The 21,448-nt window shown below is 40.6% G+C and overlaps 3 protein-coding genes across 5 annotated transcripts in view; 1 reads left to right on the top strand and 2 right to left on the bottom strand.

Moving 5' to 3' along the window:
* Positions 1 to 11,296: 11,296 nt before the first annotated feature.
* fabp4a (fatty acid binding protein 4a) lies at positions 11,297 to 12,797 on the bottom strand. Its single transcript, XM_018698090.2, has 4 exons — positions 12,628 to 12,797; positions 12,283 to 12,458; positions 12,020 to 12,121; positions 11,297 to 11,635 (listed from the first exon to the last, which is right to left on the bottom strand). Exons 1-4 carry the CDS (start codon positions 12,698 to 12,700, stop codon positions 11,582 to 11,584), a joined length of 405 nt encoding a protein of 134 aa, XP_018553606.1. The 5' UTR covers positions 12,701 to 12,797; the 3' UTR covers positions 11,297 to 11,581.
* Positions 12,798 to 13,832: 1,035 nt separating this feature from the next.
* mrpl53 (mitochondrial ribosomal protein L53) lies at positions 13,833 to 16,222 on the bottom strand. The gene is made up of 3 exons (XM_018698089.2): positions 16,057 to 16,222; positions 14,717 to 14,829; positions 13,833 to 14,031 (listed from the first exon to the last, which is right to left on the bottom strand). The coding sequence occupies exons 1-3, from the start codon at positions 16,149 to 16,151 to the stop codon at positions 13,913 to 13,915; spliced, it is 327 nt and encodes a 108-aa protein (XP_018553605.1). The 5' UTR covers positions 16,152 to 16,222; the 3' UTR covers positions 13,833 to 13,912.
* A 3,120-nt stretch (positions 16,223 to 19,342) lies between these two features.
* pag1 (phosphoprotein membrane anchor with glycosphingolipid microdomains 1) overlaps positions 19,343 to 21,448 on the top strand; it is a 49,759-nt gene continuing 47,653 nt past the window's right edge. For 2 of the 3 annotated variants that reach the window (XM_051066918.1, XM_051066915.1), the window contains exon 1: positions 19,343 to 19,672. The gene's annotated coding sequence lies outside the window, so the exon portion shown is untranslated. The remainder of the gene's footprint in view (positions 19,673 to 21,448) is intronic. The other variant, XM_018698041.2, reaches the window with a different exon arrangement.

Below are 21,448 nucleotides of genomic sequence, written 5' to 3'. Positions count from 1 at the left end.
TTTTCTTTCTCTGTCTCTCCCTTTCTCTCATTTTACTCTCCTCTCTGATTAAAGGGGTCAGGGGGAGGCAGGGTGTGGAGGGTGGTTATATTTGCTGACTGGGCTGGCCCGACTCAGTGGGTTAGGTGTTAGGTCTGCCAGTCCTAAATGATTGTGCCTGGCCCACTGAATGGAGCCAGTGAGGCGGACGCCAATCCGACCCCAATGGGCGTTATCCCTGTCGACAGAAGCCATACGATGACTGTGCCCAAAAGTAATCGGGCCCAAATAAAAGCTGCGTCCGGCAAACGCTGACCCCCATAGAAACCCAACAACCTGCTGGGATTACTGCTGTGGAGGTGCATGTGTGTGTGTGTGTGTTTGTGTCTGTGTGAGGAGGGGTGAGTGAATAGGGGATTTCAGTTACTATACTGGTGGCGGCAGGAAAATGTATCACTCAGAGGTGTAAAGTCACTAAACACATTCACTCAAGTACTGAAGAACAGTTTTAAAGAAGTGCAGAATTTTTATTTATTACGTTGATAGATTATTCCACCAGATTAGTTATTCCATTAAACATAATGAGTGTAATTACTTTATTGAATATTGAATGAAAAATGTATGTGTATGTGAGCTCAAAAATATGATAGAGTCATATGTGTTTAAACCATACACATAAATAGCCTATAGTGTTAGTTTGAAATTAAATGTATTTCCTTTGTCTGAAAAAGATCAGTTAATCTCACATGTGTGTTTTACGGACTGTGATTAATTAACCACTTTAGCTTTACTTTTTAAGTCAACACAACAGGCTAGCAATACAGCAAAAGTCAGAAAATGAACATCTTGTAATACTGAGTCTGAGTGCAGAAGTGCCCTCTTTTGAAACCTGTGAAAGCAGGATGTGTCTGTGCCCTAATAGGACTCTCTTGTGCTTCAATTTAACTCTAATGTCAGAGGAGCACTTGGGCCACTTAACTTTGCATATGTTTGGCACGAGGCACACGCCCAATGGCACACAACAGCCTCCCGTTTTTCATCTGCAGTAGCTTCATGTCGAGACATTTGCATGCTTCTTTGATGTCAAGAAGAAAATGCTTCGATCTACCATGACTACACTCAAATTACTCAACTGATGACTGCACACACACACACACACACACACACACTAGCATGCATGGAAGATATACCCATTCCATTCATTTCATTTCTTGCTTATGTTCTTTACAAACTCTGCGCACGCTACTGAATTGGAGGCAGACAGAATGGCGAACGGTGCGTTCACTGACCTGAAAGGTAGACACAGTTCATAGAGTTCCTGTGAAAAAGGTTGCTGTGTCTATACAGGATGTGTACAATGCTCCTAGACATACACTGAGGGAACAAGGCCAACAAATAACCTTAATTGCTTGGATACACCCTTAAGGGTTATCCTTATCATGTATTTGGTCTTAATATCTATTTATTTCCCAAGATACAGTCCTTATTCTTCCTCAGTGGAAACATGCATTTAAGTGTTGCATTAGATGAACATTGGCATTTGTTGGCCTCATTTATTTCGCAAGTCGAGGCCTTGCTTATCAGAATGTTAAGGATAATTTAGAAAGAGGGTTATGTTAGGAAAAGGTTCTTATGCACTTGATCAAACTGTCTTGAATGGTACAGCTAGGATGACATGAAATCTTAAATCAAATGGCATTTGCCTTTTAGCAGGCTGACTGTCAGAGCTAATTATTTACTGTAGTTAAAACAGTCATGTGGAATTTCACCACAGTTTACGTAAAACTTCTATAGATAACAGCATATCAGTGGTCTCAGCCAGTGATTTGCAAAAACAAGCAGTCTACACAAAGCAGCGACTCTTGGATCTTCAAAGGTCTCATTCAGATAAGTTTGTCCAGAAGCCCACCAGAAATATTTCACTCTTGTTCATGTGGGAACTCAAGATTTAGGTTTCTGCAGATTTGGCTTTTTTTTCTATGCTCATGCGGTTTTCGTGCTGGCACGCTGCCTTGCACGGCCACGTATGGCTTTAAGCCCTCAGTCCACATAGAGGTTAAAGCACAGTGATTTATTCCAGCTTGAATGTGTCCACTGGGTCACAGGTTAAAGAAGTGAACAAAGCATTTGTCAGAGAAAGCAGGGAAAGGAGTTGTTCACGTCCTGTTTTGAGAGAGTGGGGAGGGGAGCTGTCATGTGATTTTTCTATAAATGACTAAGACTGTTTACATGATGGTTTTAATCCATCAAGTAGAACACGCTATAATGAGAGCAATGGGGCATGCTCACAAAGATTGTGACTTCATGTTCCAAGTAGTTACAGTCTAAAACAGGATTAATCTCTTTCATTCACTGATTTCATGCAGCGATCAAAGAGTCTATAATGTTTACACTGGCGTTCCTTTACTGTGATTTGTGTTTGTATCTTTTCATTTCAGTTCTTTTCATCAAATTATCAACGTTGTAGTAATGAATACAACTTTGTGCCGTTGATGCATGGAAAATGTGACTGGAATAAAGTGGTGAAGATGAAAAAAATGTCTTCATCTGCTGAGGCAGCAGCGAGAAGTCCCTGCTACCTTTGGCCCAGAGAAAAGAAAAATCCCTCTGAGATTCTGTTGCTTTGTCTTATATGTGTAACAGTGAGAACCAATTAAGTGAATTATGTCTGCTTCCCTGGAGCCCTGACAGGAACACCCAAGGGGAGAGTGGGAGTACGACTGCTCCCCCACCAGCTCCTGCTTCCAGCAAATTCCCCCCTCACCTTCTTTGCCGCTTTAACCCTCACCTAATTATCTTTATTTCCTGCATCTTTGAAGTCTCGGCACATTCTCACCTTTCCCCTGTTGCTGGCTAACTTTGGTGAGGTGGTGAGGGGTCTATCATGTAACAGTACCAGCCCTCCTCTTCCCTTAAAACACAAAAACATGCTCTTTTCCTTTCCCCTCCTACCTACAGCGCTCATCTGCTTTTTGCTTCATCTCTTGCCTGAGTCCAGTCCCCCTGTTACTTTCTTTCCAATTAGTTTTCTCATTTCTCATTTCATAATCACACATCACCCAGATATAAAACATTCTAACTCATTGTTTGCGCTTCGGGACCCACAGCTTCACTGTTTTGGTTCTCTCTAACCTCTTTCATCAGCACTGTTTCCGCTAGCAGCAGGCAGCTGTTAGCAAAAAACGACAAAACATAGTGGAGTGTTTAGCTGCTAAAATGCCAGGCATAACATTCAGGAGTTGGTAGAGACCAAAACAGAGCTATTTGTACAGAAACTTCCAGTGAATAATAAGCGACTGCCAACACGAATTCTGTATTGACCTTGTAAGGTGATGATGGTATATCAGTGTTGTGTTTGTGGCTTGTTGCGCTGACCCCAAGTGGTCAAAAAAGTAGTGCAAATGTCTTGGAGAAGAAAAAAAATAATACCATTTAAAATCTTGTTTACATTTCCCTGACTTTGAATCACAAATAAAATTTTGGTAATCTGGTTAAAATATTGGATGATTAACCTAATTTTACCCCAGCAGCATTTCTTAGAGCACGCCTTGCCAAAGTTGTTGGATGTTGCATAAGCCTTGAATGTTGTAGTGGAAAATAATGTCTGAAAAATGACATATTTTTTCTTGCTTATATTTCAGAATTGTTGCCAAAACTGTTTGAGCTAGTCCAACAGAAGTCTTCATGAACACTTCACTGCTTTTTCTGCTGTTTCATTTGGTCCTTCTAGAGCAATAAAGTACTTTAGAGGACCTTTTTCACATGCTCTGTAGTCCAAATGATGGCAAATTCTGATGTGTAAAATCAGTGCTACAGCTTTCTCTGGACGTTTCACCATGTCTCACTCTAACCTCCACCATCGCCCTCTCTTATTTCATCACACCAGTGTCAGGATCTTGACTTTTGGTCACATGCCTCACTCTCCCTTCTGCTTTTTTCCTCTCATCAAAAGTTCCTGACAAGACAAAGAGCTAACATAAGAGTTGACCCACAGAGGGTGCTTGTTTGTTTAACGTGCAGCTGTGCATCGCAGGAAAGGCAGCCGAGTTCCTTTCTCTGCGAATTTCACATGGGTGTCGACTCAAACAGCTGTAAACCCACAGACCTCAGATTTATGGTCAGACAGTTGAGTTTAATAAAGAGATCCACTCCTGTAATCCTCCAAATACATTAATAAATAGCTCTGGTTGCTTTAGCTTTTATGGGATTTTGTTGTGTTCTGTTATAGTTGAACTGATTATTGACAAAATGTTCATACTACTGTGACTATCCATTGATTGTCACTATGATGTTACAGTAAACCCTATAAAAACTAAACTTTGTGGTAGTTTAATAAATCTCACCTGGAGGCCTAGGATAAGTTTGTTGTTTGGGTTTATGCTGCTGACAGGTCTGTTGGTAAGCCTCTTTTAGAAAGGTCAGCCTGTGACTAATGGCTTCCGTTTTCCTACCGCCTATCAGAGGCTGCGGTTATCTCTCCAATACATTGTGGGGAAGTGCCTGTTGCCTACAACACGTCTCAAAGTGTCCATCAGGCTGAATTTCCTGATGGCCTATTGTTTATTTGATATACATGTTTCCCCAAATCAAGTCCAAACTGTCTGTGCTTAGTCTGTGATGAAATGTAACATCATTTATATCACAGCACTGACTCCCTTTTTTTTAGTCCAAGCAAGACGGTGTGTTTGGCTTTTCACTGAGGAAATTACACATTCTTTACTCTTGGAGAAATGCAGCTAATATGAACCCTGAATAAATCCTCTTAAGAACCAAGATGTTTGACACACATTTTACACACACAGCCTCTGTTTTTAACAAACTCTTAGCTTCATTCTTCCATATTTCAAAGCCTAACATTCTTTACCTCTTTCTGTTGGTTAAAAAAAAATCTGAGCCATTGAAACCGGGGCAGACAAACAGCATAGTCTGACCTTTAAAACGCCAGCACCATTCAGCCATACCACCTGCATTACAAGGTCAGTGTGTCTCTGTGTGTGTGCATACTTAAGGCACAGAAACCACGACAAAGCATCATCGCTCTGTGGCTTTATCCACTTAGAGTCCTGGAAACTGTGTTATCATTTGAGGTACAACAGACAGGCTGCTGTGTCGTCTGGCACCAATTGTTCTTCCGGCACAAAAGTAAAGTCAAACTTCAGACTGTGATGTCTGCTACCACCCCCAAAACTTCCCGGCATTCCTCTTTAATGGGTCACTCCTTAATGTAGCACGGATTTAATGCAAATAACCATCTCAAACATGCCTTATATATCCATATCTCAATTCTTTAGTATATACAGTATTTCTTTAATCTGCAACGTCTGCTGGATTGAGTATGTAAAGTGCAAACTTATTTTAGTTTCACTGATTTGGTTGTGTAATAATTAGTGTCTGAAGTTTTTTCTTCAGAGAAGTTCGTTCATGCTGTGTACAAAAAACTGTTCTGCATTTTACAGAGTCACTGAGGTCTTTCTGAGAATCGAAAACAAAGAATGTTTAACGTGAACCAGTGGCTCAGCGCAAGCACACATACTGTACATTCAAGCAGAGACTCACACACAAACACACTCACACCGATTTCAAAGATCACCCCCTTCCTCACTCCCCCACCCCTGACCACCATCGCCCCACCCCCCCCTCCAGATTACAGATCACATGTGCTGCCACACAGTAGTCGTAGGAGGAGGAGCGGATAAGTCCACATATCACACTGATTACTTGTGGTGCATTCACAGCAGAAAATACCAACACCTCCTGACTTTAAACAAAAAATTATTACCGAGCTGGGCATTTCTCTATCAGTTATTGAAGAGAAATGCCTGTGCACAAACACACGGACAAAAGAACAGGCAGGTAAACATGCCTGTATATGCATCGAGACCAATGTGCCGAGCTTGGGTTAGTGCTCTCTGGGGGAAACCATTGTGTAGGATCTGGTTTGTATAGCCTCACTTTAAAGACTTCCACCATCCTTCCTCTGAGCTATACAATCACCTACAGGGGCCCTCGCTCTAAGCTAAACTTTGACAGGAACTCCTGGTGGGATGACTTGAAAAACAGTCTTTGTGGTCTCCTCAAAGGCTAAAATGTATTTCCTCATATACACTACAGGTGCCTTTAGAAGTTATATTTTGAGCTGGCTCTACACCCTCACCACTTAAAATGAGAATAGTTTGAATACACTAGCTTTATTGCAGATAGGGTACCTTAAGGTTGACACACTGAGGACAGTCTCTCTGACTGCTGAATGACTGGGGCTCAATTCAGGACTGACTGTAGGATTTTAATATTAAGTATACTCAGCAACTTGCACAATGAAAAGGTGCACCGGCAATCCAGTTGCTCAAACACAACACTTTGCTTTCTGTCTGCAGTCTTAAGCTGACCTCTGACCACTGACATCCCTGTGGAATAGCCTAATTCCAGACCTCAGAATCACTGCTCACATCCCAGATTTTTTTTATTTTTTCAGTAATTAAAAAAGAAAACTATTGAAACATTTGGAAAAGAAAACTGCACTATGCTGTTGATAGAGGTTCTAATCCCAAATGAGCAATCTACTGTACACTCAGCTGCCAGTTTATTAGGTACACCTAGCTAAAGCTAATGTGGTCAACAGTCCTGTACTGTATCCTCCTCAATGAAGACTAGAATGTTCAGCTTGTGTTGAAACTGTTTTAGAGAGGTGTTTATTTAATTGGTTGATTGCTGCTGTTCATGGTGCCATTGATTATATTGACAGAGGTTTCTTACTTTGTCCACCTTAAACAGTATATATCAATGAAGACATGCAAATAACAGAAACACCTCTCTAACACAGTGTAATTTATTGCATTAGACTGCATTAGATTTAGCTAGGTGTAACTAATAAATTGGCGACTGCTTGTATAGCCTGTATTAATTGTATATCCTGTGTGTAAAGCAACAATGACTGTTGATTTGTTATATATAAACATATGAATTGCTCACGTAGTTTTGTAATAATTAGTTTAATCCAGATGCCTACGCTGCAATGCTTGATCCTAAACAGTCTCCCTCTGGAATCCCAGACACATCTCCCTGAGTGTTTGTGGAGATAATAGAACAGCCTGCCTCTGTGCGACCAGACAAGGCACAGCTTGCATAACATTCAGACACTTTATGAAGAAATCAGAGTTCACACTCAAGTATACTTAAGTATAGTAAGGTTGGGCAGAAGGGAAAGTTTGTTGCACTGGCAACCAGCCTCCCCTACAGTGCCATGTGGGCCTCAACTGACATAGTTCTGCCCAGCTGTTCGTTGCTCTTGGAGACTGATCCTGGGTGCTGAGAGCCCTGTCGAGAGGACTGATTTAAAACTGATGAATGTACAATGTTATGATGAGTGAAGCAAAGGCAACCTCTAAGACTTAGTGAAATGTATCTGGGCGGAGGTCGATCTAAAAAGAAAAACCTAAGGTGTGAATCACAGATTTTAGCTGCAGGTACATGTGGGACAGTCTCCCTCATTCAGTTTTGGCTTTCATTTCCCTCCTTGAAAACAAAGTCATTCAGACACAACAGCAAACCGCAATGAGAGAGCTGATGCTGATAACAGCTGTGAAGCAACGGTTTTTGTGCCATCATTTAATACTGACATGTAAAGTTACAGTTTTTTTATATTTTGACGTCTAATGTGACAAGTAAAATAATCAAGAAAACAACCATCAAATCAGTCTAGACAGGCAGAAAAATGACAATATATATTGCAGCTGTTTGGTCAGGTCACCTGTCTTGTGCTTCTTACAATATAAAATTACCTAAACTGTTATCTATCTAATTCACTTAGTCCTCACAGATGTGGAAATAAAACAAAGGCAAAATTTTGTCCCTGAATTTGTTTCTTAACATTGCTTGATTAGAAAAGTCTCTGCTTTGCAGATTGAGATTGTTGTGACTGACAATTTACAGTTCCAGACACCACAGCTCATTCTCACACATCACTCCCTCAGCTTCTCTGAGTTAAAGAAAGAGGTGACATTTAGCACACGTCTGACCAGGGAAGCAGTTCTTCCTCAAGCTGTGGCAAATAAACAGATAAATATACAAAATTAAATTACTCTTGACTGATACAGAAAGTCTGGAGCACCCGCTTAGTGTATTTTAGTAGTGCAATACAAAGCAAAGTGGAGTTACACATTGTGCGTTGCATGAGAATTCACAGATCATACGTCAGTGTATCTTTAGCCGTGCCGAACCACTTAAACATGAAAGGTGTTTGTGACCGACAGGGTTTAAGTTAAGGACAAGCAGAGGACAAGTGGAGGAAGGGAGTCAACATTACAACTCAAGTGGAGCTTTCCAGATGTTATGTAAAGGATGTGAGTTCATTCTTCTAAAGTCCAAGACAATCTTTCTCAACACAAAACATCCCCAGTGTCAACAGATACTCTATCAGCATGGAACGCACATGCACACACTCAACATATGCAGACAAACAACTTGCGATAAGGGGGGGATCAGCAGTTTACATTGTGTGAATGGTGTCTTATCATATATGCTGTATTATTCATATACCTCTGTATTTTCTTTTGACGTTACAAAAAATATCCTTATAACCTGAGGACAGTAACTCCACTTTATCCTGCCCTTTTCTGCCAGTGAACTCTCAGCAGGCCTCTTAAAATCCTCTCCCTTCCTGAACGGTTTCCTAATTTGCACTCAGAAATCACTCTGCTGATGTAAGGTTTACCGTCAACGTCAACTGTGGGCAGTGGAGGAAGATCAGGACCTTTCCTCTCCACTAGAATACCTCCCTTTCTATCCTGTTGGGCCTTAGGCTGGAAAATATTTTTTCAGATGCTCGGAGGGGAATCTCTGCCTCATGTTTGAGATCGTATTGTCTTTTAATACAGTACAGCTCCCACCAGTTCACATAATGAACTCATAGTAAAACATGCCAAAAGCCATTGCAAAGAGCCACTTACAGAACATGACTCATAATTTGTTCAGTTGTCTTGAAGCTCTCTGCTCCAGTTTCCAAGTTATATTTTAGATAATAAAGAACCACTATGCACCATCAAATCAAGACGTTGGAGATAAAATGGGGAGGTGGAGATCTGCCTCGTTCCCCGCGGTTACCCAAACAAAGTGACGGGGATTCCTGTGGATCACAAGCACTGCACCTGTAAGTCAATCCGTAGCAGATGTGATCTTTTCTTTCTGGCTGTGAGAAAACGACCATGTTTTTAAAGCAGGCAGGATATACCGCAGTTTGAACAGTTTGCACAGGAGACAAAGCGGCGGCTCTTCGGATTAATTTGATTGAGATTTATTTATTTATTTATTCATTTGCCAGACCGCAGAGGTGATGCCGCCCTGGAGACCTGACCTGCTGCAGCTTAGATTCATTCATTTGCAGAGGATCTGCAATAAATAAAATAAATATAAAATCAGTAATAGTCAACAAGTAAACCATGGTACACTCTACAGTGTTAGCTACAGGTTTGTGTTAGAAGCATTACCATAGTACTGGTAAAAAGTAATACTCATGTTTATATACATGACATTGAAGTGACTACAAGATGATTTACAGTCTGTGAACACTATGCTTACCTAGTCTTTTTTCTTTTTCTGTCTTTTAGCACAGATTTGATTTAGTTACGTCCTAAAAGGAGATTTTTGGATGGTTGGTGACATGACTGAATGAACCTGTTTGGGGGCCCAGAGTAATTGCTGTTGGGTTCCATCACATATCAATCAAACCTGCACTTGTATACTGCAACACTACTTGGATTCAGGTGTTCATATGTCAGTTAGTTTGTAATTTGATGAAACACAATATGTTATTTAGGAAAAATGCATCATATAAGCGCAATACAAACTAAACCATTAAATGACACAAAGACCCTGCGCAAGAGAGAGACGTGAAATTATAGACTTTTACAAGGTCCAGTTGATGTTGTGCTTTAGTGGTACACATTCCCTAAAAGGTCTGCAAGTACTCACACTGCCAAAAAAAAAAAAAAAAAAAAAAACCAGCAGACACAGTGAGCATGTGGCCTTTGGAGCCCCCAGAGGTCTTGGGCCCTTGGGCAATGCTTTGCTCAGTTTGTAATCCAGCCTTAGTTGTATGAGGATCATTTCAATGCCAAGTTCAGAATTGAGAAAGCCTCTTGGATGAGAGGTGAAACATCTTCAGCTATCTAAAACCAAGTCCAGCTGCCCCTGATTCAACCCTTCTTGGATAACCACATCCTGGATGACTGAGTCTCCACAGAGTCAGTGCCAAGTTGCTTATCTTTTGTACTGGATGGGAACAGGCTAAGTGTTAAGTGTATAAAGGAAATTGTATCTCCTTTAACTGTTTCAGATGAGCGCTGTGTGTTATTTTGCAAAAAGCCATATAAATAGCTCTTTAGCTATAGAAATGAAATATATTTGAGGAATTAAAAACATGGCCAATGACAAACTAATGCAACTCTGGTGACCTTTGCTAGGCGCCCACTGTGATATTATCATCCTCTTGGCATCTCGCCAAAAGTTCAAATACTGTACATCCTCAACTGCTGCCAGTACTATTGTCCACACAGAAGGGAACAAGAGCGTTGGCCCACAGTTCCACCTGTTTCAGCTGTTTTGGCCATTAGGTCCAATCAGTGCTATCATCTCCCTTTCCTGTCATGGGAAAGTGGCCGTCGTCTCTGGAACAATCCCCCCCACAGAGACACACATATATACACACTTGACCAGTAGCCAAAGGGCGGGGACATCCGTGGGGGACAACCCATAATGCTTTTAGTTTCTCTGTGTACGTACAGCTGCCAATACGTGTGCAATGGGAAATGTTCGTCCTCCCGAAAAGGAAAAGGGGCTACATTTCCTCGCTGAACTCTCTGCATGATGCTTGTAATGCTCTGAAATATAAGTTCACATTCCTCAAGGAGTCCCTGCCAACTCACATCATATATCATCAGGATGGCTGACTGTTTGCTTCTTGACCTCTAAGAGCATGGGGAATACGCTCTGACCCCTTTTTGCCTTCGTCCTCTGACCAAAATAAGGAAGCATAAAAGAAACTGTACGAGCCAAAGCAGCTGGAAAATGTGATCACGTGGAATAATTACAGCAATATTCACCAAGCATGGGAATAAACCATTAAAGTCAGGAAATCAGTTTGTCAGATTAGGTGGCATGTTCCCATTAGAGTACTTTTTTTTGGGACAGCATTCCTCAGCATGCCCTAATGACTGGAATGCTTTGAAGAATGTCGTAATTGCATTTTTGACATTACACCATTCAAATAAACAGCAGACAAAACTCACTATCAACACATTCAATGAACTCACAGAGACGCCTCTTTTTTGACAGTAGTTTGTTCATTTTTATTCAAATCACCACAACAATTCCAAATGAAACCAAATGTGTCATGTTGGAGAACGGAGGCACAGAAATTTGATTTTGGCAACACAGCGAAGATAAAGAATAAAGGAGAGCAGAAGAACACGCCATTACTTTAGTTTGGTATTTTTCTTTTTCTTTAACGCTCATTGAACTGAGCCTGTCATCCAGCAATGCATCCAAGGTAACAGGGAGGAAGAGTGGGAGTGGGGAGAGGGAAGGGGGACCACCCCCCCACCCTCCATCACGCCTCCTTCACATACGTCCTCACTGCGACCACTTCTCCCATTATGCATTTCTGTGGGAGAGAAAGGGAGAAATCAGTCTGAGGATCAGAAAAGGTGAAGATGAATTCCTGCATATGCTTTGAATTTGGCAGAGGAATTCAGGCTGCAGTTATCACGCAAAGCTGCGGAGTTCCTGTGGCACAATGACATTATAATTTATTATTTTTACCCTAAGACACATGCTTACCCTAGTTCTGTGTGCAAGAGTATACACATTATAATAACTGGTCATGAACACATTGTATTTGCATTGACTATTAATAAAAATGAATGAGCCTGTGATTTTAAAAAACGGTTTAAAACCATGCAAGGATGCGTACTACTGATGAAGTGGTTTTACAGACCACTGCATGATTAACTTTAATACATTTGAAATTTACTACCAAGTTACTCACCGCTATTAATTTCCCATCTGTGATCTCCCTCTCGATATTAGTTTCTTTGCCATCCCAGCTCTGTTTCTGCACAAGTTTGCCGTTCTCCAGAGTCACCACGGTCTGCGGGGGGGGGCACAGAACAGAGACAACCCGTTAATTCCTGCTCAGAAAAAGACCCTCTGTGGACTGTGATTTTTATTATCATTATTTTATCTTTATTTTTTTTTTTTTTATTTATTTATTTATTTATTTTTGGCCACACCACACTAGACCATACTAACCCTTGTCTTCCTATCGTCGGCAGTGGTCTCTTCAAACGGCTCGTTGAGCTTGAATTTGATTTCGGTAGTTTTGAAGGCGCTCTGAGACTTCATGCACACAGTCCCCTGGTCGTCCACGGTCACTATCAAATTGGGCTTGGTCCGGTTCCCCACCTGCCTGGTTGCAAATCCCACACCTGCAGAGCGGGAAAGTAACGTTATGAACACGGAGAGTCAACATGTATTCAACACATACACTTGAAACATATGCACCTGCAAATCCAAATGTTGTGAGTTGAGTCCATATTTGGAAAGTTAATTATTATTATTATTATTTTCCATCAAAAAATCGACACATTCTCCTACCAATTGCTTTCATGTAGTCATCAAAGTTCTCGCTGGAAATCATCTTCCATGTTCCAACAAAATTCTCAACCATGTTTGCAGTTTTTGGTGTGATATCCTCAACAACAGCCTGTGGAGTGACTCCGGATTGAACTCTCTTCCACGGTGGGAACTGGCTCAGAGCGTTTTTAAAGGGCCAGCTCGACAGTCGGCCGCGCGGGAGGAGCCAATCACAGCCTGACACGTCACACGATACAAATCCAGCAGCTGTAACTAAACGGGTTTTTTAATTAAATACTTTTTTTGGATTGATTTGAATCCTTTTGATTGGTTGTTTAACCACTTATTTCTACAAATGGTTACACCAAAAACATATGTTATCATCATTATCATTTGACAATACAATACACTGTACAACGTATTTGCAGCCCCACAATCCAAATTGTGTTGCTTATAACTGATCTGTAGAAATGAATACATGATTTACTAATGAAACAATAAGTTACAAGGCATTTTAGAAAGGGTGCCTCACTGGGAAGTAGTAGTGGAAGCTATTTAAAGTCATTCAGCTTTGAATATGAATGGTAAACCCCATCACAAACATGCTTCAGCTAATCAGGAAAACAGATGAGAGTACATTTTCTATGTAAAAACCACAGATGTAATAATAATCCATCCATGGAGAAACCCCATGAAGTGTCAAATGCTAATGGAACAGAGGGCAATTAGCAGAGAGGACTTCAGTTATCTGTGACTGGGTCAAAGGTTATTGTTTCTTTTCATTGAGGCTGCAACTAAAATCTGTGCCAAATTACATTTAAGCCTGCTGTGCCAAAGGTTGGGGCTTGCATAATGTTCTCTAAAACGCTGGAATGGTCTCTTTTATCAGGAAAATGGCACATTAAGCAAGGACACACCATGACCCTGCACTGATCACAGCATGTTTTTAGCAGTTAAAGCATTTTAATTGATGTCTTCAGTATGGAGAACATGAGCATAACTGATGGGGATGTCCAAACCATTTATCCTTTACAAGAGTGCAGTACTTCTATTTTTTTCCTTTTCAGTTTAACTGTAGTAAAGTTCATGTTGAAAACAAAAAAGGAATTTAAAACGAGTGATTCAATAAGAGGAGTAGTAACCGACTCAGTATCATCCTAGTTAAGTCACGTCACAATCAACACAGAGCAGCTTTAGTGAATCAAAGGTCACTTCACGCCAACCTCCACATTTAAATGAGATACTTTTATTATAAACATCCAAGAATGTATACAGATAAATACAGATTAATTCAACATACAGATCATCACTTCTTTGCTTTTGCCTGCGACTGTGGGTCCTTGGCTATACACCGCGACTGAAACGCACTGAACATCTCTCTGGTGGACAACTTTGCTCCCTTCATCACCAGCCTCTCCCCATCTGCTGTAGTAAACAAAGACAAGGTAACAATGAGATGACTCATAGAGCCACAATGGCTGATCTCTGTGTACAGGAAGGACAAGAAGCAAAAAGGTGAGAAGTGTGAGCAAAAGTCAAAAAATATACTTGGCTACTTCCATACAATGCTCTGCTGACCCCATGACAGACATTTCTGCCTTTGGTAAGTACCTGACTCACTGTGTGTGTGAGTGATACTGTGTACTAAGTCATACAATATGACTTTATGACCCTTAATGGACAAGGAAGGTTACCACTGTCTTCCAGCTCTGACCTGATTTAAGGCCTTACAGATAAATCATTGAAGGGATCTGTAGGCTTTTCTTGCTAAATTAATATCAAATTTATGTAACTGACGAAACAGAGATTTTCCACTTAAGTAGCTCATTTTTGAGAATATTGTTTAATGTCAAAATGTAATTCAAGAGTTTTCAAGATGCATTATAATGCCTTAATTTATTTATTGTCTGTCTCAAATGTTTTCTTCAACTGGCTCAGTCTTAGGCTGCATAAATCCCAAAATAATCAGCCTCCCTTTGATAACTACTAAGCCTCAGCCATGTAATTATTTCACAGTGTATGAATGAGTGGTGAAATTAAACAATATAAAATGCAGTCTAACCGTGAAATATCTTCTCCCACACATTCACTGTAGTCAGATAAAACTTACCATAAGTAATATCCACTACAGGTTCAGACTTGTCATGTTTCACCATGGCTATCACCTCACAATTCATGTTGGTGGACCTGGCCTTCTCTGAACCCACCATGGCCAGAAACTCCCTTTGAGGCAAGAAGAACATATTGCAGACTGATTACATTCCAGACCGAAAGTAACTACTGTAAGTACAAGTACCATTTTGAGGAACTTATACTTTACTTGAATTTCCATTTTCTGCAACTTTACACTTAAAACAAAAGTAAATATTTGCCTGTTTTCTCCTGTATTTCACAGAAGTGGTTTCTAGTTACTAGCAAATTGAGATTTCATATGCAATATATACGTTGAACTGATTTCTTTGCATAAAAATAGCAAATTATATTCAAAATAGTTCAAATGAGTTCTACTTTAAAACAGCTGTTTCACTGGAATACTACTTACACAACAACATTATCAGCAGATACAGTAAAAATATAATATTATCTCTGCATAACAAAGTCTTGTTAACTTTCATACTTGAGCACGTTTGCTGATAAAATTTTTACACCTATGTTTTACACAAGTAAAATGAAAGCAGGACTTGTAACAGACATGATGATACTGTCACTTTTACTTAAGCAAACGATTAAATGGAACAAGTAAATAAATCTTCCATCACTACAATACAGGCAGCAGACACAATGGTCTTTTACGTGTATATAGTTTGGTTTGGATTCTGTTCAGGGTATTTCCAGACTTTAGGTAGTTAACGATCCCGCACATCCACACAGGTGTTTCACCTTAACTGCCTGATTGGCAATCTCATCAAGTGAACACCAGTGTGTGGATGTACAGAGCTTTCATTTACAATTTTGAGATGCATTAAACATCAAATGTAAAGCTGTTTTGACTGAACAATGGATGCCGGAGTCGGACTGGTAATAATGACAGGACTGTGCTTTAACGAATAGGCTTTCATCTGAACGGGTAGATAAAGAAGAGAAGAAAACGTTTAAAGTATATTAGCTGTTGTAGAGGTGTAACCCCACCTGCGTGACCCCTGCACTGCTCATTATGCCGTGTAAAGGCAAGCACAGTGAAACAGGGAAACATACAAACAAATGTTACTGTGTGTTACTGTGACCACAGGCACCTCAGGTTCAACAAAACTACTCATAATCATATTTCTTACTCCAACCAGGACAGTTAAACGCGTTAAATTGGGGAAAAAAAAAAAACGTGGCGACGTCTGTTTGGAAACACTGTAGGACTCCTAGAGAAACTCCTGCTAAAACCACTTCTATCCGCTGTTCAGAAACAAAATGGCGTCACAAAACGACCAGTCAACACGCACACACACTTCTTCTTACCTTGTGGACCGGACATTGGATTCAAACGGACAAAACCGAATCGTTATGTTCTTCACAGCCTTCAGCACCACGGTCGCTCTACTGGAAGCCGCCATGTTTTTCTGCAGTGACCTCTAACCTCGACACGGAGATTGATGCTGCTCGTATGGGCCACTAGAGGGCGTCAGAGGATAAACAACTCACCGGTGGTAGACGGTTACTAGGAAACTCAAAAGATACAAAAAGGGCCGTTATAAAATAAGCACACATGAAGATGAAAAGTCCAGGGTGGATTTTATTTGAGCCACGTATGCCTTAGAAATGTTGTATTCTTTGAAAATAACTATGATTTAGGTTATATTTTTACACCTGTATTTCATATTTGAGTTTCCACCTCCACATTTTCATTAACCTGTAGGCAGGACTCATGAATATTCAAAATGTGTTTTCTCCTTCTTCACATCCTTCAAATCCCTTGACATCATGTAATTAGCATCTTGTGCTTTCTCTCTGAAAGTTAATACATAAACATTTTTGAGGTGAAACATGACATTTATTGGCTGTAGTGCTGTAAATGCATTCCCAATGTGAGCCCAACATGAGGTCTAGAAGATATTGTCAGAACTGCGTGCTGATGTAAATTTCAGACTTTATTATAGGAGCTTCTGCAGGTGTCAGTGATGGACAACTTCTTTTAACAGCCCTTAATATAGGTCAATTTAAAATACAACACGCTTAGAGCTTTATAAACAGCAGCATCTCTTTCACGATGGCATGACAAAGCTAATTAACGCAAACTGGGAAGGAAACTGACTGTGGCACCTTCATGCAATCATCTGACAAACAATGTCACAGAACAGAATTACATTAGCGGGGGGTCTGTCAGGCACTAAGTCAATAAAGGAGGTGCTGCTCTCCAAATAGACAATCAAACAGACACATCTCATAATCAAACAGACAAGCAGGATGCAAAATAGTCCCTAGCTAATGCCATTTCCTGCACTCCACAGATGAAAAAGGTCAAAAGCCTGTCAGGGTATAAAAATGTGTCAAAAATGGAGATGCATTTAAATTTTTACTGGGTTAGCAGATTTAAATTCAAATTTAATTATGGCATGAATTGTCTCTGTGAAAGTGTCTGCCTGTAATGGAGGAGGTAAAAAAAAATCAAAACAGCCATTTTACAATTTTTGGGAAAGGAAGTTTATCATATTTGATTTTCAGAGTGGAAACTATGACAAAGTAGGTGCATATTCTCAGTGGTTGCAGCAGACGTGAGGTCATTATATTTTCTCAGTAAACTGATGTTTAAGTTTCATTGGTCAGATATTATTTTCTCGCACTTGAAAAAAAGAGAGGAAAAACTACTCGCCAATCAACCCATCAACCCTATTTGTTAAACACTTCATTTCTGTATTTGCACTTCCTAGATCTCTGCGCAGTAAAGTTGGGTATTTATAGCCACCCTGTTCTCAGTGCACATGACGAACAAATGTGTTATTCTCAGATCAGCACGCCTAAGTTTGCACAATCTATCCTAACTTCAGCAGGCCTCAAGTCTCTTTCCTGAAAGGCCGACAATCCGACCCAGCCTGTGACAGTTGGACAGTGGAGGCAAGGGGATCTATATTTAGACATACAGCTACTGAAAGGCAGAAGCATTTCCTATATACAACCCACACCCAGCCCACCACACAAACACACAGCTACGTCTTTAAGTAGTTGTACTGTGCGTCCAGTAATCAGAAAGTGGGGGAGAGGGAGATCAGAAACAATGAATGCTCAAGGGGATGTTTGACCTCAAAGAAAAAAAAGGTATTGTCCTGGTGCGGCATATCAAGGTCTCAGCCTGAGCACAATAATAAGTTAGGAATTGTGCTATTCATTGCGAAATGATCTTTCAAAGGAAATACTAGTGTTTAGGATGTTCAGTGTGTGACCTTTTCAAACTGTCTGTTATTAGGTTTTATCTTTGTTGCGTTTGGTGCGAGAACATATACTACTATTACCCCACTGCAGTATAACATGATTAAATGTGTCATAATACTGTTAATTTAAGAGTTCATATACCATCTGCTCTTCACACCATGGGTGACACCCAATTTGGGTGTGAATATAGAGTTATAGAGGCTGTGATATTATCACCACGTTATAGTAAATATGCAGCTGCAGTTGAGAGAATAATCTGATACAGTACAATGTATGTGTGAACGCCCAGAGGGTTTGTTAGGAAATACCAGCACACTTACCATTGGAGAAAAAGGTGTCTCCCCCCCAAGACAAATGCACAGCAGGAAAAACAAGGAAGTAGCACTCTGGTAGCGCTGTATTCATTACAGCAGTCGCTATTCAATCTGTTTCTTAGGAACTCCTAGGGGTCATGAGGGGGGCCTCAGAGATAAGAATAACACAGACTCATGGTATGACTGACAAAAAATGAGAAGAAATAAAATTGCACTGCACTCTTAATTACATTTCTCAGTCTTTAAAAAAACATCTCCTCTCCACTTAGTTGAATATAACTAAACGTGTCACTCAAAATCCTGGAGCTCGTAAATTAGTAAAAACAGAAATTTGGTGTGTTGAGCTCCTCAGGGCAGTCTGTTCTGTTTATAGCTGCTGGCATGAAGTCTCTGACAATCCTTATAAAAGTTTCTCTGCTGTAAACAACAAAGGCATCAGGAGAGCTTTTCCATTAAATTCTGAGGTCTTTGTAAGCATGTTTAATTGTGAATATTACAGTACACATATAACTTATGTTTAACAACAACAATTTGATACTATATAGTGAAAAACAGCATTTGTCTTCAGCTTTTCTGTATTAATCTTAAATATTATCAGATTGTGTTAATTATTTTATATTAAATAACCAGAAAGATCTCATCAGAGAGCAGCACAGCTTCAATAAAGTGTATCAACTCAAGCATACTTATTCATTTACAACCAAAAAATATACCAGCAGTAAGTGCCACAGTTTTTCAGTCATATTATTGCATGTAACATTATTATATGTGTGTTTACTTCACTGCAAGGGCCAGTAGACAAGCCTCACATGCACATTCTCTTTTTGTTCATATTTATATATGTATATACCTCATGTTGTAAAGAAACTGGATATGTAAGATTCAGTTTGACACTCGCTAATGTATTTGTGAACGTGAAGAAATAAACTCGAGCTGTGAGAGAGACCTGTCGCACATCTTCAGCAAAGCTGCCAGACAAGGCTTTATAAGCGACGGACTGCATTTCCCATGAGGCTTAGCGCGGTCGCTCTCTCGCTCTCTCTCTCTGTCTGTCTCTCTCTGGCACCCCTCCTCCCACCAGCGTCCTGGCTGGCTGGCTGGCTGGCGGAGCTCAGAGCGGAGCAGACTGAACTGAACATCTCGGTGTGTGTCTCTCATGTCCAGAAATGTGCGCAGGCTGAAGAAGAACGAGTCGCATCGCTCCGCGTGTCGCCTCTTCAGACCAACACCCACCACTCTCATCTGTTTGATGTAACACTGGAAGCTTTAGACGAAGGATAAAGGCGCTCTGAACAAATCCAGCCACTTTCTCTTCAGCCCAGCCACTGAATGCTGATTTTTTTTTTTTCTTTTTTTGGACAGTCCTCTTTCCCCTTCTCTCTCTCTCTTCTCTGGTAAGTGCTCGTATTAATATCTCCACATATGAAGATAAAACTTATGCTGTCGTTCATTTAAAATGCCTGCGCTGCACCAGTGTGCGAGTATGTGCGTGTTGGAGCGTGTGCGTTGGGAAACTTCACTGACAGAGTAGTTGTGACTGCGGCAGCCTCAGCGGTCGCAGTGAAACCAAATTTGTATAGCGGTGGCAGTCGGAGCTGGAACAGGGACTTGTTGCCTTCCTGATAATATTTATCCGTGTGGTGCCGTCGATGCTGCAGATTCATTGGATTTGAACAATGTGACACTCTTTGGGAGAAGTTGTCCGTGTAATGCATTTGCATCCATATCCGTATTTCTTCTTGTTTAAAACTGGCTCATAGTGTCTTGCTCATTTTTTTTCATCCTTCGTGTTGCTGCAGTGGGTTCAGTCTTGGACAATCCTGGAGGTTTACTGGATATAAAAGATAACCTGGTGTTACCCTCAGATTTCCACAAACCTTGTTATTCCTATGACATTGTCAGTGGTGGTGAGGTTCTATCTTCTTCATTATAACCTCCTGGTTACTTTACAGTAGGAAATTGGAGATGGTTTGTCATGGGATTGGTTCAGTAGGGGTTACTAGAACATTTATGCATAACTATTTAGTCTACATAACTGCAAGATAAGCCTGTACTTGTTTTTGAGATGCAAATCAACTTCCCCCATGGTGCAGAATAGACTGCTTGAATGATTGAAGGCATAGGAACGCAAACACACACACACACACACACACACACACACACACACACACACACACTCACATCACACTGTATGCAGCATGGGTGGTCATGTGTGGATGTTGCTGAACCCCCTGGATATCCAGATATGCATAAACAGCACTGTCCTCATTGACACTGACAGATACATGGCCTCTCTTCCTATATGGCTAAGAGCTTGCATGCATGTATGCATAGACAAACAGACATTCTGTATGTGCATATCTGATGACAGAAGTGCTCTCACACATGCACACACACAGACACACATACACATACACACAGACACAATTCTTTGACCATCTTTCTATGTAATAGTGAATAAGAATTTCCTCTCTGCTGACCTGCCAAATAAATAAACACCCTTTTTCACTGCTCTGTCAGTTTTCTTCAAGTTCTCTTTTTTCCCCCCAATCTCTCCCTACACACATACACACGCACACACACACACACACACACACACACACACGCACACACTCACACACACACATGGGCACATAGAGTCAAATGCCACCAATGGAAGCCCCCCTCCCTCAGTCAGTGCTGATGTGTTCAGTTGTTGAATAGGAGCTGTTGGCAGTCCATCTACCCTGCAGCAGCTTGGCCTCAACAGAAGTTGACATTCACTTCGCAAACACAATTTGCTTCCCTTTGCATTCACTTCACTTCCTTGTATTATGTGCTAAACATTAATGAAATAGTTTTTTCCATCTACATCTGTTAATAGTAGGGTGGTAAATAAACACCCAGATCCCTGTACCAAACTGGTAACAGTCATGTTTTACATGCTAAATTTGTAACCATGACTCTCTTTTTTAAACATCACATGGCAGCTACAATAAATGTCATTCAGTGTTTAAGTCTAGCATGGAAACCAAATGACTTGAATGATATTGAAAGATCTCAACATGCTCAGCCCTATGTCATCATATAATGCTGATAAGGAAGTGATATAACGCCCATGTGTTAAAAAGGGTCACAGCTGGATGTATTTGACTAAATCTCTGCCACTCTATGATTGACTGACTGTGTGG

Source organism: Lates calcarifer, linkage group LG3 (genome assembly GCF_001640805.2).
Source record: "Lates calcarifer isolate ASB-BC8 linkage group LG3, TLL_Latcal_v3, whole genome shotgun sequence".
NCBI classification, from domain to species: Eukaryota; Metazoa; Chordata; class Actinopteri; family Centropomidae; genus Lates; species Lates calcarifer.
Note: the sequence above shows the minus strand (reverse complement) of the source record. Positions and strands in the feature narration are given on the sequence as shown.

Bases quoted from the DNA above. Each gene is read 5' to 3' on its own strand.
- fabp4a (XM_018698090.2), bottom strand. From the start codon at position 12,700: ATGGTTGAGAATTTTGTTGGAACATGGAAGATGATTTCCAGCGAGAAC. The intron at 12,459-12,627 runs GTAGGAGAATGT...CCCGCTCTGCAG, and splicing joins TGACTACATGAAAGCAATTG to GTGTGGGATTTGCAACCAGG. The intron at 12,122-12,282 runs GTTAGTATGGTC...CCCCCCCCGCAG, and splicing joins CCGACGATAGGAAGACAAGG to ACCGTGGTGACTCTGGAGAA.
- mrpl53 (XM_018698089.2), bottom strand. From the start codon at position 16,151: ATGGCGGCTTCCAGTAGAGCGACCGTGGTGCTGAAGGCTGTGAAGAAC. The intron at 14,830-16,056 runs GTAAGAAGAAGT...CTTGCCTCAAAG, and splicing joins TCCAATGTCCGGTCCACAAG to GGAGTTTCTGGCCATGGTGG. The intron at 14,032-14,716 runs GTAAGTTTTATC...TGTTTACTACAG, and splicing joins TGTAGTGGATATTACTTATG to CAGATGGGGAGAGGCTGGTG.